This window comes from Eubalaena glacialis, chromosome 2, assembly GCF_028564815.1.
Source record: "Eubalaena glacialis isolate mEubGla1 chromosome 2, mEubGla1.1.hap2.+ XY, whole genome shotgun sequence".
NCBI lineage: Eukaryota > Metazoa > Chordata > Mammalia > Artiodactyla > Balaenidae > Eubalaena > Eubalaena glacialis.
In genome coordinates this window covers 145825649-145842562 of record NC_083717.1, presented here as the reverse complement: position 1 = coordinate 145842562, position 16914 = coordinate 145825649, and the positions used below count along the sequence as shown (strand labels likewise).

The window sequence follows — 16914 nt, the reverse complement described above, 5'->3', positions numbered from 1 at the left end:
GCTCAGGCCCAACAGCAAACTTACTGTTATCACCACATTATAGAACAAGTGGAAATCCTCTCCAATACCTCAGCCCAGCAGAGTTGAGAGAACATGAATGCCCAGCACACAAAGAGAAAGCTGTAGAGCCACGCAGTGGAAAATGAGCCTTTCCCAGGGTAAGAAGTAACTAATGGCTGACCATTTAGCACAGAGCATTAGAGGAAGACAGTCTTGCTTGGTACTGAAAAACAGTCTGTAAATGAAACAGTTCATTTAAAGTGCACTTCAAATAAAGTCTAACAATCTGAAAAACTCCTAATAAGGATTTTGTAATAAGTAATAAGGATTTCGACACAAGGATGTAATCATCTCACTGTAGAGCTATGTGGGGCCTTATGACCAAGCAAGAAAAATTCATAGACCCAAATAGAGACATATCTCCTACCACACCTGAGGAGATATCTTCACCAGGTCCTTAGAGCAAATTGGAAATTATTACCTAAAGTCCTTGTCAAATATGTATGGGTATTACATGTTTAAATTAACGGAAATGTATTCATCCTCAACCAAACCTCTTGACGTCCTAAGGTAGAGAAGCTAAAGAACCTAGTTATTTTTAAAGAATAGTTGTATTAATGAGGTAGCTCCTGCTGGATCATTATACTTAAGATTCAAGTGCTCATAGTGAGCAAACCAAGTGAGAAAATAAGTAATGTCACTCAGAGAATGCTATACTATGCCTTAATTTGGATTATACTTCTTGAGTGTAGTTTACAGCTGGCTTTTATAGGCTTGCAAGGAAGACTTATTACAATTTGAGGAATTTTACAAATCAGGTTTGTAAACAACCTATAGCATGTTGGTAGCTTGAAACTGGCCACAGTAAAAGTATTTACAGCACAGAAATCAGCAAATGCTACAAATCAGACCCACCTCCCCCACTTCCCTAGCCAGTTGTAAACATAAACCAGCACACCATTGGCTAAACTTAACACTTCAAAATTGCTTTTAAACTGAATTCACTTAGCTTTTAGTTCTCTTTTTTTAAATATAGTTTTAAAATACAATTACAGATATTTTGTTTGCTTGGTATAAATTGGCTTTTGGTTTAAGAATCCAATTAATCTGTTAATTCAGCTATTCATTTCATTGGCTAATTGCCCTCACTTTTGCTGCCTGAGACAGATCTTGTTTATTATTTATAATTTCACTCTGTTTCAGGGTTAAGAATTCTTCTATTTTAAATTTGTTAAATTTAGTTTTAGTAAAAATTGTTATTTTAAAAATATTATTGCCCCTCACTTCATTTTCTCAGGCAGTATTTAAAATTTCTCCACAATTTTATCCAAATAAATAAAACTATCTTCTCAGATGGAGGAAGAGGGTAGAAAGTGACCTGCTAAAAAAACTGCTGAAATTAATTAAACTTTTATTTAAAAGTTATTTTATTTTGGAATTTTTTCTCTGTTTTTTCTAATTTAAATGTGAATTATTTTGCTGATATCTTAAATGTTCTGAGATTTGAGTATATTTGCATTTTATCTTTTAATTTCATGATGTGTAGTATTTTTGTCTTGAATTTGGTTGCTTTAATTTTAAATATTATTTTTTAAAATAAATTTATTTATTTATTTTTGGCTGTGTTGGGTCTTCGTTGCTGCACGTGGGCTTTCTCTAGTTGCGGCAAGCGGGGGCTACTCTTTGTTGCAGTGAGCAGGCTTCTCGTTGCGGTGGCTTCTCTTGTTGTGGAGCACGGGCTCTAGAGCGCAGGCTCAGTAGTTGTGGCGCACGGGCTTAGTTGCTCCGCGGCATGTGGGATCCTCCCTGACCAAGGATCGGACCCGTGTCCCCTGCATTGGCAGGTGGATTCTTAACCACTGCGTCACCAGGGAAGTCCCTTAAATATTATTAAAGTAGCTTTGGAAGCTACTTTTGCTACTTAATGAGTTTCTCATTTCAATTTCAGATACTTAGATTTATAAGTCCAAACCTGTTCAGGAGTCACTGTTGACTCAGTCAAAACTTTTTCTTTTCATTGACATTTGTTAACGCCAACAGTTTACCAACAAGTAGTGATCTCTTAAAGTTTTTTCTATTGTTTGTTTTCAGTTTGTTGTTTTTTGTTAGTTAGTTTAGTTTAGTTTTGTTTTACCAAAGGTCTGTTTGCCTGCCTATCTATCCATCTATCTATCTATCAACAGAGCACTGGTTGGCCTCTTTTGGTTTTAGTTTATCTAGCAAAGTATAAGAAGCAGTGACATCTGCTGGTAAGACAGAAAACTCCTTTCCAGAATTTACTATGGAGTTACCCAATCTATGTCAATGAGTCCTGAGGTAGCAAGTTCAGAAAAGAGAAAAGTCAAAGCAAATAGCCTGATCACTATACAACACTTCAGCTATCAACATGACGAATGATTTCTAAAAAAGACAACAGAGTCTAACGGGTATTGTAAACCACACAGAAGATTGTAAGCAGGGACTTATTTCATTTTATATCGGCTCCTCTCCCAACCTGCTTTGCCAGATCTGAGAGGAGAGATTCATACTCCTTCAGTCACAGCACACCAACGTCTCTCCATGCAAAGGTCCCTTTTTTGTTTTACTTTATCATATTTTTTCCCAGATTCCCACTCCCATTCCTCAACTGTCTGCTCTCAACTACACTTACTCTAACATATATTATTTTGTGTATGTAGAAGTTTTTAAATCACAGATAGTATCATACTATAGAACTCAAACTTTTCCCCGACTTAATTCAGTACTAATTTTAACACTTTACTCATGCCACTCTATACTTTGGGTTCATTGCCTTTGGATGTTGCAAAATATTTCAGAGTATGCTTTTCACCCTATTTTACATATTTGTTCTTCTAGTGATGGACACCTAAGTTGCCTACAACTTCCTGCTACTACAACTCTATCAGTGCTACAGTGAGTATCCTTATATATTTGCCCTGCTCCACAGAATGGTTGTTCCAATCTGCACTTTAACCAACAGGGCTTGAGTGTTCCCATTTACCCAAATCCTAGCTATCATTTCATATTTATCCCCATGTTCTACTTTTTTGCCTATCTAATGAGTATAAAGTGGTATCTCATTGTTTTAATCTTTAACTGATTATCAATAAGACTTAACATCCCTTAGAAAATGTGTCAGCCATTCAGGTTTCCTTTCTGTTAATTGTCTATACATCCATTGCCTAATTTTTTTTATTAAGTTCAGTTTATCATTTGTGAATGGCTTGGGATTTTTTTAAGACCTTCTTTTAGAGCAGTAAAACTGAGAGCAAGGTACAAAGATTTGCCATATATATACCACCTGCCCTGACACATGCATAGCCTCTCCCACTATCAACATCACTCGCCAGAATGGTATATATTTTTTTAAGCAAGAATGAACCTACATTGACATCATAATCGCTCCAAGTCCATAGTTTATCTTAGGGTTCACTCTTAGTGTTGTACATTCTATGGGTTAGGACAAACGTATAATGACATACATCCATCATTATAATATCTTACAGAGTATTTTCACTGCCCCCCAAATCCTCTGTGCTCTGCCTGTTCATTTCTCTGCCCCTCATGCTGCACCTTTGGCCCACCCCGAAACCATTGATCTCTTTATTGTCTCTGTGGTTTTGCCTCTTCCAGAATATCATATAGTTGGAATCATACAGTGTGGAGCCTTCTCAGATTGATTTCTTTTGTTTAGTAATGTGCATTTAAGATTTCTCCATGGCTTTTTGTGGCTGATAGCTCATTTCTTTTCTTTCGTGTTGAATAACATTCCATCGTCTGGATGTACCACAGTTTACATATCCATTCACTTACTGAAGGACATCTTGGTTGCTTACAAGTTTTGGCAATTACGTATAAAGCTGCTACAAACATCTGTGTGCAGATTTTATGTGGACATAAGTTTTCAACTCCTTTGGGTAAATACCAAAAAGCACGATCATTGGATTGTATGGTAAGAGTAGGTTTAGTTTTTTAAGAAATTACCAAACTATCTTTGAAAGTGGCTGTACCATTTTGCATTCCCACCAGAAATTTATGAGAGTTCCTGTTGCTCTACATCCTCATTTGTGGAGCATGTGGTGTTGTCAGTGCTCTGAAATTTGGCCATTCTAATAGGTGTGTAGTGGTTCCTTTGCCTATTTTTGATGGGCATCCCAGTCTTATTTGCAAAACTTCCTTGCACATTCTATATATTAATCTCTTATTGATTTTTGACATTGTCATTATCTTCTACCAATCCAGTTACTTTGCTTATGGAGTCTCCTAATAAATAGAAATACTTTATTCTGATATAGTAATATCCATCAATTTTTCACTACATGTTTTTTTTTAGTGGGGGGGGTCTTAGTGAATAACTTTCTTCACCCCAGTTCAGAAGGATATTCTCCAATATTTTATTCTATTAACTTTATAGTTTTAAATTTCATATTTAGTTCTTTAATACAATTGGAGCTCTCTTCCACATATGGTGTTCAGTAGAAATTCAACTTTTTCTTCAAAAAGTGAATTAGCTTTTCCAAACCCCAGCTATTAATCCATCCATTTCCCACTGGTTTATGACATGAGCTCTACTGAATACTAGGTTTCCATATATAGAGGGATATTTCTGAACTCTGTTTAGTTTCATCTGGTTTTCTCGTATCTGTGCAGAATCACACCATTTTCATTGCTATGGTTTTCTAGTATGTATTCAATCCCCCAATTTGGATTTTCTTTTTAAAAACTGACAAATCAAAAGAGAACTTAATTTTTCCATGTAAGTTATAGAAAAATGTGTTGAATTTCTCAAAAAATCCTGTTGTAGTTTTAATTGGAATTGCACTGAGTTTATTGATTAATTTGGGGAAAATTAAATTCTCTACAACATTAAATCATCCTGTCTGGAATCATATTATATCTCTCTGGTTTATATAAATTTTCCTTTATGATCTTTAATGAAACTTTGAAAATATTTTCTCCATAAAGGTCTTTATATTTTGGATTTTGGTAGTTAACTATCAAAGCTTTTTTTCTTTTTTCTTTTTTGCTATTGTGAATGGAGAAAGAAACATGACCCTCTCAATTAATATACCTGGTTATAATCTTCAGGAAACTCTAGTAAGAATTTATCATCATTTTATACCCACTCACCTGAAATGGCTTCAGGAATGTTTCCTCCATTGCCAGCCTGCCATACTCAGTGAAAAGCTACAAGGAAAATCACACACACACACACACACACACACACACACACATACAGAGAAAACTTCAGTATCTGCAAAGTTCTACTTCTTGGTTTTCTTCCACTAATTTTTTTCTCTAGCTGTAACATAATACTATATTATTAAGATTAAAATAATCATTTTAAGTAACTAAGTATTAGATAAAGCAGAGCTACAGTAATTATATATTTTAAAATTAAGGACATAAAGTACATTTTAAAAATGAAGTTTCCATTTTAAAGGTAACACCTTTTATATCTAAAATGTAGGACAACTTTTTTTGTGGGGAAGATGGGGGACAAAGAAACATGTTAAATGACCTTTCAAAGCAAAACTTGCATAGATTAGACCAGAGAGCTATAAACTAAGTAGGATAATTTACTGTTGTTGCCAGAGGAAATTTAATGTCCCGATGGTCTTGATCATTACAAAGACATACAGGCATTTGGTTTAAGAAGTGAAGAATCAAATACACCACCTTCTTTTATTTTTTTATTGCTCCCAATTGAGAGGTACCATATCATTTTGTGTTGCCAGAAATGTAAAGTTTTGGAGAACGTAGACTTGAGGGGGTGATTGTGATTGGGCCTCTGGTGAGAGTTCCGTCCAGACTGGCCAAGTGGATTTCCCCATATGTACACAGGAAATGCCGCTTCATCACACAAGAGTACCAAGCCACAGAGGCTTCTCAGAGCTGGGGAAGGATGCCGGCACAGAGGATTCCCCTCCTTTGCCCCTTTGGAATAGCCCCCAAAGTACCACACTGCCTCTCCTGTGAAAACTATGGGAATCTAGAAAGCAAATGGTAATAACTAGGCATCTGATTAGAGTGATTAAATGAAAGTCTAGAATATGTCTAAAAGGCAGCAGGTCCAGGGATTAGAATCATTACTCATTCTCATTAGAATCATTTACTAACATAATTTGAATTCACAATCTTTTTTGAGGAAGGATGAGGTGTTGTCATTTACAGGAAAATTTTTAAATGATCTCAAAAAAGATCACTTAATATCAAAGTCCAAAATCAGTCCTTTTTTAGAAATCCTAAACTGGTATTGAACAGTGCCATGTCATTAACTTGCAAAGCAACTGGCTAGGTTATGACACATGCCTAAAGAAGCAATTGCACTCATTCTAAGAAACATCCAACAATTATTTGGCATATTGCCTATTTGTCATAAATGGTCAGTGTGATGTACTAAAAACATATTTGGGAGTAATGCTAGATGTGAACTCCAAATGATATTTCCACTCTCACAGATCACCCTGCATTATCATCCTTTGTTATTTGTTAAACTGCACAAGGTTCTTATTGGCAAGATAAGATAATACATTGAAAGCAAAATTTTCTATAAAATATGCAGAGGAAAACTATCAGAGAAACAATAGGTTTTTCTATGTAGCCAAAAATAACATGAATTGAAAAAGAGTAGACAGCGTGACAGAGATGCGAACTATCTTTAGGAAACATCTAATCTTCTACTTATTTGAGATTTAAATGCTGCTTGGAGAGTGGAAGAAGCACCGAGTCCAACCAGATGATCAAATTTCTATTCCCACTCTGCCACTAACTAGCCACATGAGTTTAGGCAAGTCATTTTTTTTTCAGAAAAAAATTTCTCATCCATAAAATATTAAGGATAAATTAGGTGTCACTGAGATCTTTTTCAGATATAAAATAGAATTCTATGAGTAATCATCAGGTAGTCCCCCATAGTTCTTAGCTATAAAGTGGTCCACAGGAAAAAAAATCTGGCATACAACTGATATCATACTAACAATTATTAAATCCCTAACCATAAGACTTCAACTTCACATTTTGGGTCACTTTTAAACCAAAGGTTCTTTCTCCACTCTAATTTGCCATATATTTTTCCATATACAGGGTTGACAGTAAATAGCTTTACTGAAACAAAGGACTATGAAAACTGAATTAGAAAGAATATAATCATACAGGGCTAGAACTAGAAACCTGGAAATGGGACAACCTCCATTTGGTTACGTTTTTAAATCTTTCTGACTGTTATGTTTTCCAAGTACAAGAAGACCCCCAAAAATCCTAAAGTTCTGCTGTACATACCCAAAAGATTACCAGATATACAAAAGGACTGTAAATATTGTTACCTGAAGGTGCTGAAGATCATCCTCCTGCACATTTTGAGATAAGTTATATACCTTGATTAAGAAATAAAGTCAAAATAAGAAAATAATTAGCAGCATACTAAGCACTTATTTTGTTATTCTCTATTTTTTGAAATATCAATTTCACAAAATCAAACTCTCTCACATATATTTATAAGACCTTGAGAGAGGAGTAAAGAAAGCCTGAGAGACAATAAATAATGTACAATGATCATAAAATTTTTCCAGAAATACAGTAGCTACCTGATTTGGAGACAGAATATTAAAATTATTTTATGAACCTAATTCAACAATTAGTAATAAAATAGTCATTCTTACAAGCATATCAAAATAATAATAATCTAGATCTTAATAACCCACATATAAAATTTTGTCTTGAAAAATTATGTTGGCTTCTTTACAATCAATTATTTAAGTCTATAGAAAGTTCCATCACATGAAAGTTAAGTTCTGAATATCATGCTTACATCCTCAAACATATGCATTATTGCTTCATGAACAGATCACAGCATTAAGGTGAAATTCTTTTTTTCTAAGGAGGAGGATAAATATCAGTAACTTCAAAGAAAAGTTAATGATGTTTATATGTTTATGTACTGATACAAACAGTATACTCTGTGTACTTATTTAAATAATAGACCACTTCTCAGATAATAATAAAAAATAGTCATACTAAGGACTTAGATTTTTCAGCAAAAATATTTAATGTCTCCAGGAAAAATATAAATAGTAAATAATAAATATTTAAAAGGCAAAATCAATCTGGTTTTAATTGACTTGTGTAAATTGCACATACTGTTGACTATGAAGAAGTTAGATATTAAGTTGGTATTTTAAAGGCTAATTAAATTAAGAAGTATATTTTTAAAAGTTAGTCAGTCTTACACCTACATTAATGAATAGATCATCCAGACAGAGAATCAATAAGGAAACACTGGACTTAAACAATACATTAGATCAGATTGACTTAATAGATATATAAAGATCATTCCATCAAAAAGCAGCAGAATACACATACTTCACAAGTGAACATGGAACATTCTCTAGGACAAATTATATGTTAGGTCACAAAACAAATATTAATAAATTCAAAGAAGAATGAAATCATATCAAGCAGCTTCTCCAACCACAATGGTATGAGACTAGAAATCAATCACAAGGGGAAAAAATGGGGAAAAAACCACAAAAATGCTGAGATTAAACAATGTGCTACTGAATAACCAGTGGATCATCAAAGAAATCAAAGAAGAAATTTTTAAAAAACCTAAAGATAAATGAGAGCAGAAATACAACATACCAAAATCTATGAGATGTGTCAAAAATGCTTTTGAGAAGGAAGTTCATAGCAATATAGGCCTACCTCAAAAAAACAAGAAAAATCCTGAATAAACAATCTAACTTTACACCTAAAGAGACTAGAAAAAAGAACAAACAAAGCCCAAAGTTAGTAGAAGGAAGGAAATAATAAATATCAGAGCAGAAATAAATAAAATAGAGACTAAAAAAAAAATAGAAAACATCAATGAAACTAAAAGCTAGTTGAAAAAATAAAATCAATAAGTCAGTTAGACTAACCAAGAGAAAAAGAGAGAGGGTTCAAATAAATCAGAAATGAAAGAGGAGAAATTACTACTGATACCACAGAAATACAAAAGATCATAAGAGACCACTATGAACAGTTACATGCCAACAAATTGGACAACCTAGAAGAAATGGATAAATTTCTAGAAACATGCAATCTTCCAAGACTGAATCATGAAGAAAAAAAAAAGTCTGAATAAACTGATTACTAATAAGGGATTGAAACAGGAGTCAAAAATCTCCCAACATACAAAAGCCCAGGACCAGATGGCTTCATTGGCAAATTCTATAAAACATTCAAAGAAGATTTAATACCTAGCTTTCTAAAAATATTCCAAAAAATTGAAGAGGAGGAAAATCTTCCAAACACATCCTACGAAGCCAGCGTTATCCTGATACCAAAACCAGAGAAGGACACCACAAAAAAGGAAACTACAGGCCAATATCCCTGATGAATATAGGTACAAAAATCCTCAACAAAATATCAGCAAACTGAATCCAACAATACATTAAAAGGGTCATACTCCATAATTATGTGGGATTTATTCCAGGGATGTAATGATGATTTAACATCCACAAATCATTCAACACAACACATCACATTGAGAAAATGAAGGTTAAAAATCATACGATCATCTCAATAGATGCAGAAAAAGCATCTGACAAAATTCTTCCATTTATGATAAAAACTCTCAACAAAGTGGATATAGAGGAAATGTACCTCAACATAACAAAGGCTATATATGACAAACCCAGAGCTAACATCATACTCAAGGCAAAAGGCTGAAAGCTTTTTCTCTAAGATCAGGAACAAAACAAGGATGCCCACTCTTGCCACTTTTATTCAACATTGTGTTTGAAGTCCTAGCTACAGCAATTAGGCAAGAAAAATAAATGGCATCTACACAGGAAAAGAAGTAAAACTGTCACTGTTTGCTATTTCATGATACTATATACAGAAAGCCCTAAAGCCTCTAACAACAACAAAAAAACTGTTAGAACTAATAAATGAATTCAGTAAAGTCATGGGATACAAAATCAATACACAGAAACCCATGGCATTTCTATATACTAATAATAAACTATCTGAAAAAGAAATTAAGAAAACAATTCCATTTACAATTGCATCAATAAGAATAAAATACCTAGGAGTAGAGTTAACCAAGGAGATGAAAAACCTGTACACCGAAAACTATACACCACTGATAGAAAGTTAAAGAAGACACCAAAAAATGGATATTCAGTACTCATGGATTTAATAGTGTTAAAATGTCCATACTACCCAAAGCAATCTATAGATTCAATGAAATCCCTATTAAAATGCCAAATGCATACTTTACAGAACTAGAACAAATAATTCTAACATTTTTATGGAATCAAAGAAGCCCCTGAATAGTCAAAACAATCTTGAGGAAGAAGAACAAGGCTGGAGGTATCACACTCCCTGATTTTAAACTTTACTACAAAGCTATAGTAATCAAAATAGCATGGTACTGGCACAAAAAAGACACATAAATAAATGGAATGGAATTGAAAACCCAGAAATAAACCTATACATATATGGACAAGTAATCTATGATAAAGGAGCAAAGAACATACAAAAATGAGAAAGGACAGTCTCTTCAATAAATGGTGCTGGTAAAACTGGACAGCCACAAGCAAAAGAATGAAACAAGACCACTATCTTACACCATACACAAAAATTAACTCAAAGTGGATTAAAGACTTGAATGTAAGACCTGAAACCATAAAATTCCTAGAAGAAAACATAGGTGGTAACCTCACTGGCATCTGTCTTAGTGATGCTTTTGTGGATCTGATTTGAAAGGCAAGGGAAACAAAAGCTAAAATAAACAAATGGGACTGTATCAAACCGAAACGCTTTTGCAGAGTGAAGGAAACCATCATTAAAACGTAAAGGCAACCTACTGAATGGGAGAAGATATTTGCAAATCATATATCCAATAAGGGGCTAATATCCAAAATATATAAAGAACTCATACAACTCAGCATCAAAAAAACAAACAACCCAATTAAAAAATGGGCAGAGGATCTGAATAGACATTTTTCAAAAGAAGACATACAGATGGCCAACAGGCACAAGAAAAGATGTTCAACATCATTAATTATCAGGGAAATGCAAAACAAACCACAATGAGATACCACCTCCCACCTGTTAGAATGGCTATTATTGAAAAGATAAGAAATAATACATGTTGGAGAGAATGTGGAGAAAAGGGAACCCTCATACACTGTTGGTGGGATTGTTAATTTGTGCAGCCACTAGGGAAAACAGTATGGAGATTCTTCAAAAAGTTAAGAACAGAACTACCATATGACCCAGCAATTCCACATCTGGGTATTTACCTGAAGAGCATGAAAACATTATTCAAAAGGATATATGCACCCCTATGTTCAATGCATCATTATTTACAACAGCCAAGATATGGAAACAACTTTAGCATCCAACAATGGATGAATGGATAATGAAGATGTAACACACACACACACACACACACACACAAAACACACACTGGAATACTACTTGGCCATAGAAAAGAAGGAAATCCAGACTTTGTGACAACATGGATGGACCTTGATGGTATTATGCTAAGTGAGATAGGTCACATGGATAAAGACAAATACCATGTGATTTTACTCATAAGTGGAATCTAAAAACAAAAACAAAATGAACAAATAAAATAAAATAAAAATGAACTCATAGAGATCAGATTAGTGGTTACCTAGGGAGAAGGGGGGATGAGGGCTGGGCAAAATGGATGAAGGGGGTAACTGTATAGTGACGCGTAGTAACTAGACTTGTGGTGGTGATCACTGTATACAGATGTTGAACTATAATGCTATACACCTGAAACTTATATAATAATTTTTTTAAAAAGCTAGGCAATCATAGGTTGCCATGACTTATTTTAAAGTCCTTTACAAAAAAATTCAGTCTTCCTTCTATCCATCCTTTCATTGTCCTAACTACACATAATGCCCTGGTTGCCGGTTCACTAGCTCCATTCTCCCCACATACTTATAATTTCAGCTTTGACTTACTCATCCTAACCACTTTGCCTTTCCTACCTTTTAAAACTATTTTACCTTTCTTTGATGGTCTGCTTCTTGGTTACTGTCTCTTCTCGCTCTTTCCAGTGAATAGAAAATCTAAAAACTGTCTTAAAATTTTTATGCTATGTGTTCTGTGATCATAGTAAAACCCTCAAGGACTTTCAGGACAACTTATAAAGCACACAATAACTTCAAAAACAATACTTAAAAAAGAGAGAGAAAAAGGAAAGAAAGACATTTACTTTCCTAAATGCACATTAAGATACTATAAAAAGTTGTGAACATATATAAATGTTTTTACATTTAGAAATGTTTCTACTGGCTATGTAAAACAAAATTTGCATTTATAAATCTTACTTCATTAAATGTAACTAATAATAGGTAGTCTCAGTGCATCTACATACATTTTAAGATTTAATATTATTGACTTTACTGTAGGCTTGAAATAGAAAAAATTATCAATAAGATAATATAACATTTTCTGAATAAAGCAGGCAATTTGAAAACTGATCAGAAATTAGATTACAGTAATAAAACAATTCCACTCTTAAGGAAATCATAAGAACTGGTATGCTAATTGAGTCAAATAATATATATAATTTACCATTTCTGTTGTTTGTCTCACTACCACATGTATATAGAAATACATATATTCATAATTTTTATTTAAAGAAACATCCATCAAAATGGATTTATTTTATTCCATACCTGTATTGAGCTGATCATTGTGCTAAGGGCAAATACTGTGGCCGAATCTCTCAAAGTTGACTGACTATCAAAGGTTCCCTGAGTATCCATCAATAGCACTGCAACCTATAGGCAAGTAGAGTATATTATTGATATTTTATAGAACATGCAGGGTATTAGGGTTACTACAAAGTTAACACCATAAGAACTAAAGCAAACCATTAGCAATGAATACTTAATAGGTAATTTTTCACATGTGCCATGAATGCCACAGAAAATAAAAATATTAATTAGCTGCTGACTACTCTAATGATTAATTTTCACTGGTAATCCAACATAACAGAAATAGCACTGAAACAAAATATAGATGTTATCTAGCTGATCTGCTGTTCTATTGTCCCTATGATTTTGCCTACTGTGATCAGTAGAAAGGGAAACTGGGAACATGAAATAGGATGCTACCCACTTCCCTTTTAAACTTCATGTCAAATGGTCAAAATTAGTTTTCAAAAGAGCATTTTGGAGGACCCTGAAAAGTGGTAACTGTTGGCAAGCGAAAACTCAATTTTCTTTAAGAAGTTCACACCATACCTTTTTACCGTCAGGTTTATTGATAAGGAAGACTTCACTCCATATCTGGATTCCTGTGGTCTCTCGTTCAGACCCACCTCTCCACGAAAAGCCAGTCAATGGTTCATTGTAATCTCCAACCCAATCAACTGATTCCTATAAATTAAGAAAGTCTATGATATTGAACTAGATATGTAGTACAGGTTCTTCCACTCATCCATACCAGTTTGTATCCCTCTCCAACTCTAGACAAAAGGAAACAACGTATGCACATCTATTATATTGATACACTTACTTTATTTACTCATCCAAAAAATAATTATGAAGGAGCAACCATCTGTCACATTTTATGCTACATCCTGGGGATACAAAGATATCATTCCAGAAAAGAGGAAGCTCACAGCCTAACAGGGGGACAGACGTGCTAACAAACCATTATGATGCACTATATGCATGCCAAAATGGGCGTGTGTATTAGATATAAATGGAAGCACAGGAAAAGAAACAACTAACTCTTGATCAGTTAAGACTTCATAGGAGAAGTGATATTAGAGCTAAGACTTGAAGGATGTTTAGGAATTTTCCAGGTGAGCAAACTCAGGGAGGGCATTCCAGAAACAAAGAAATAAAGGTATGAGAGAGCATATTATGTCAGGATATATACAATAATAATATACACAAATGTTTTGCTATTGGGGGAGGAGGGAGCGAACAGCAGGAGGAGAAGCACCTAGTAAAAAAAAAAAACAAATCTGTTACACTTTAATCTGAGCAAATGCTATTTAACATAAGCAACATGACAAGTGTTATTGAGTATTTCATTCTAATGTTTATCGCACAGTTAAAATTATGAATATGCCTAAAGCTATATAATCCTAAAGAATGGAAAGTATACTAATTTTGTTCACTCAATTTTCCCACCTACGTTAAGTAGTGTACTAATGTTGGTATGATAGAAATAGAAAGTGGTAAGAATTTTGTTTGCTTTCAAAGCCTGGAAGTATTTTGGTTGTTCTGTTCTTGATTTGTTTGGACTGAGGCTAGAGATAGAAGATGTTAAAGTTAACATTACCAAGTTGTTCAAAAATACCCTACCTATAAAAGATCAATCCAAAATGGATAATTATGATATAAATGCATAATACAAAGTTTCTTTGGGTAGTATGTCTATTCTGCCTCAACATCCATATTGGCATCCGAATTACTAAGGGTAAAAGTGTAGAAAAAAAATACTGGTATGCTCTCTACTCCTAACCTTCTGTTCCCCAACTCTAATCTCCTATTTCTTCTTCTGCTTTTGCTTGATCCTAGGCCCCTTAAAGTCTCCTTTCTATGCCACACTATTGTCTCAAATGTTATGACACTGTTGGTTGCCTTTGAGGGTGGGTTAAGGGGGAGACTGAGTGGGAAAAGATAACAGAACTTTGTGGGATAACAGCAAGATACACTTGATAGGTTTTGGGGCTACCCAGGTATTTACATTTTCCAAAAAAAGCAAATGTACACTTCAGATTGGTGCATGTAACTATATGTAAATTTTACAACAAAAGGAAAAAACTAAATAAATACTGAAATATATAATAATGATGTATATTGAAATATTTATAGGGAAGCATACTGAAGTCAACAATTTACTTTGAAATGAACCAAAAAATAAGATGGAGCAATGGATTGAAACAGGGAAGAATAGCTGGAGATACATGTGATAAAGCAAGAATATTAATGTTAATGGTAGAATCTAGGTAGTGCATATCCAGGTGTCTACTGTAAAATTCTTTTAAGTCTGCTGCATGCATGAAAAATGTCATAGTAAATGTTGGGGGGGAAATGATTATAATAAAAATTATGACAAAAGTTATTTAACATTTTAAACACTATTTAACATGTAAAGTTTATAACCATATCACTGTACTTGTCTATTTTCAAAAGAGCTTAAAAAATAAGTTACGTTCTAAGGCAAATGTAGCAAAGTGGCTTCAGACAAAAGTGGCCTATATAGTTTGGTGCCGAAAGCACCAAAGTTGGAATGGTTACACGATAGCATTTTTAAACTAGTTCATCTTTAGGGAACATAATAATGGAAATATTGGACACTACTACTAAATAAAAACACAAAGTCATGAAAGCACAGAAATCAGAAAACTTTTCAAAGCACCTCTTCCCTACCTGCTTATACATGTATCTCAACATGAAGTCCATCAGGAATGATTTTCCTTTTCTAAATGCTCCAGCAACAGATACAGCAACGACCTCCTTGTCCCTGATAGCCTCTGAGAGAAGGATCCGATTTAGTGCAGTTTCATCTAATTCAAAGGAATGGTCATCTCTGACAATGAGGACTTGGACTGGTCCTGCCTTTTTCACTGGCTCTTCCTCTTCAGAGCTCCATTCATACCCCTTTTCTGAAAAGCCGCCTATTGAATAAAATAAGAATTTATTCAGCAAATGATCTCAAAACACAGGAAATGGATATGTACCTCTCAACATTCAAACATCTGAAACAGGAGCACAGTGGAATTAGAAATGTTCATTTCATTGACATATATTGATATCATTTACACCATATCTCCGAAAGACTTACATCTGGTCTTTCTGATCAAGTGGCCAAATCAAACAGAATTTTATTTTTAAGAAAGCTCTAAATCAGTACAGAGATCTCTGTTTGCTGAGTAAGAAAAAAAAAAAATCAAAGGACTCTACTTTTGGAGAAGAATAAAATAACCTTAGTTTACACTTAATCCCTTAGAAATAAGTTTAGTTATTCACATGAAAGATCCTTGCAACACTTTTTAAAGCTGAACATGCATATGAGGAAATACACAGAGGGACTCAGAATCACATATTCTTGAAACTGGAATAAATCTCTAAAGCACCCAGTTCAGCTCCCTCCAATGCATGCAACCCATCTACAAAATCCTAGACTCTTAATTGTCTAAAATTATATTTTCTAGCAATGGAAGTTACAGATAATTAAATTGGGTAGGACCAGATTACAGAAGACCTTCAAATCTATGGAAAAGAGGTCTGGATATAATTCAAAAAAAAAAAAAATAAGAAGCTTTTCAAAAGTTACTTTGTGTGGAGATTTTATAAAAAAGGTTTGTGACTCTGGGAAATTACTAAATCTCTCAGTTTCTCCACCTGTAAAACAGAAACTATTAATAGTACCTATTTAATAGGGTTGTTGGAAAGATTAAGGGAGTTACTATATGTAAAGTGTTGAGAACAGTGCTTGGCACACAGCAAGCTCATAAAGGTTAGCTATTATCATCATCATCACCATCACTACCTTGGGATTATAAACTGAACTAAGTATTCCCGGAAGAAGTTTCTGCCTATTTTCTATAAATTTATGTGTTTGTGTATGTGTGTGCATGTATGTGTGTGTTCACATGTGCGTGTTTTCATAGTTTTCTATTTAATTGTCAGAAATACTGTTTCTGACAGAGGTCCTCTTTTAGAAATCATCCCTAATATACAAGAATTTTAGAACCCTAGACCTTGGCATTTGCAGTATATTACAAAACAACTTCAATGTGTCAAATGACACATTCCTATATCCATAGCCTTTTTAATGTAATTTTGTAATGTCTTCCCACTTTGACTCCGGGATCAGCCATGTAATTTGTTTTAGCAGACATGACACAGCAGAGACTTG

At 34.0% G+C, this 16914-nt stretch overlaps 1 protein-coding gene across 1 annotated transcript in view; it reads right to left on the bottom strand.

Moving 5' to 3' along the window:
- ATL1 (atlastin GTPase 1) overlaps window positions 1-16914 on the bottom strand; it is a 78615-nt gene that overhangs the window by 24142 nt on the left and 37559 nt on the right. Inside the window, 5 exon segments of the mRNA XM_061182519.1 lie at window positions 5131-5187; window positions 7326-7376; window positions 12708-12812; window positions 13278-13412; window positions 15423-15670. Of these exon segments, the coding sequence (XP_061038502.1) occupies window positions 5131-5187; window positions 7326-7376; window positions 12708-12812; window positions 13278-13412; window positions 15423-15670 (596 nt within the window).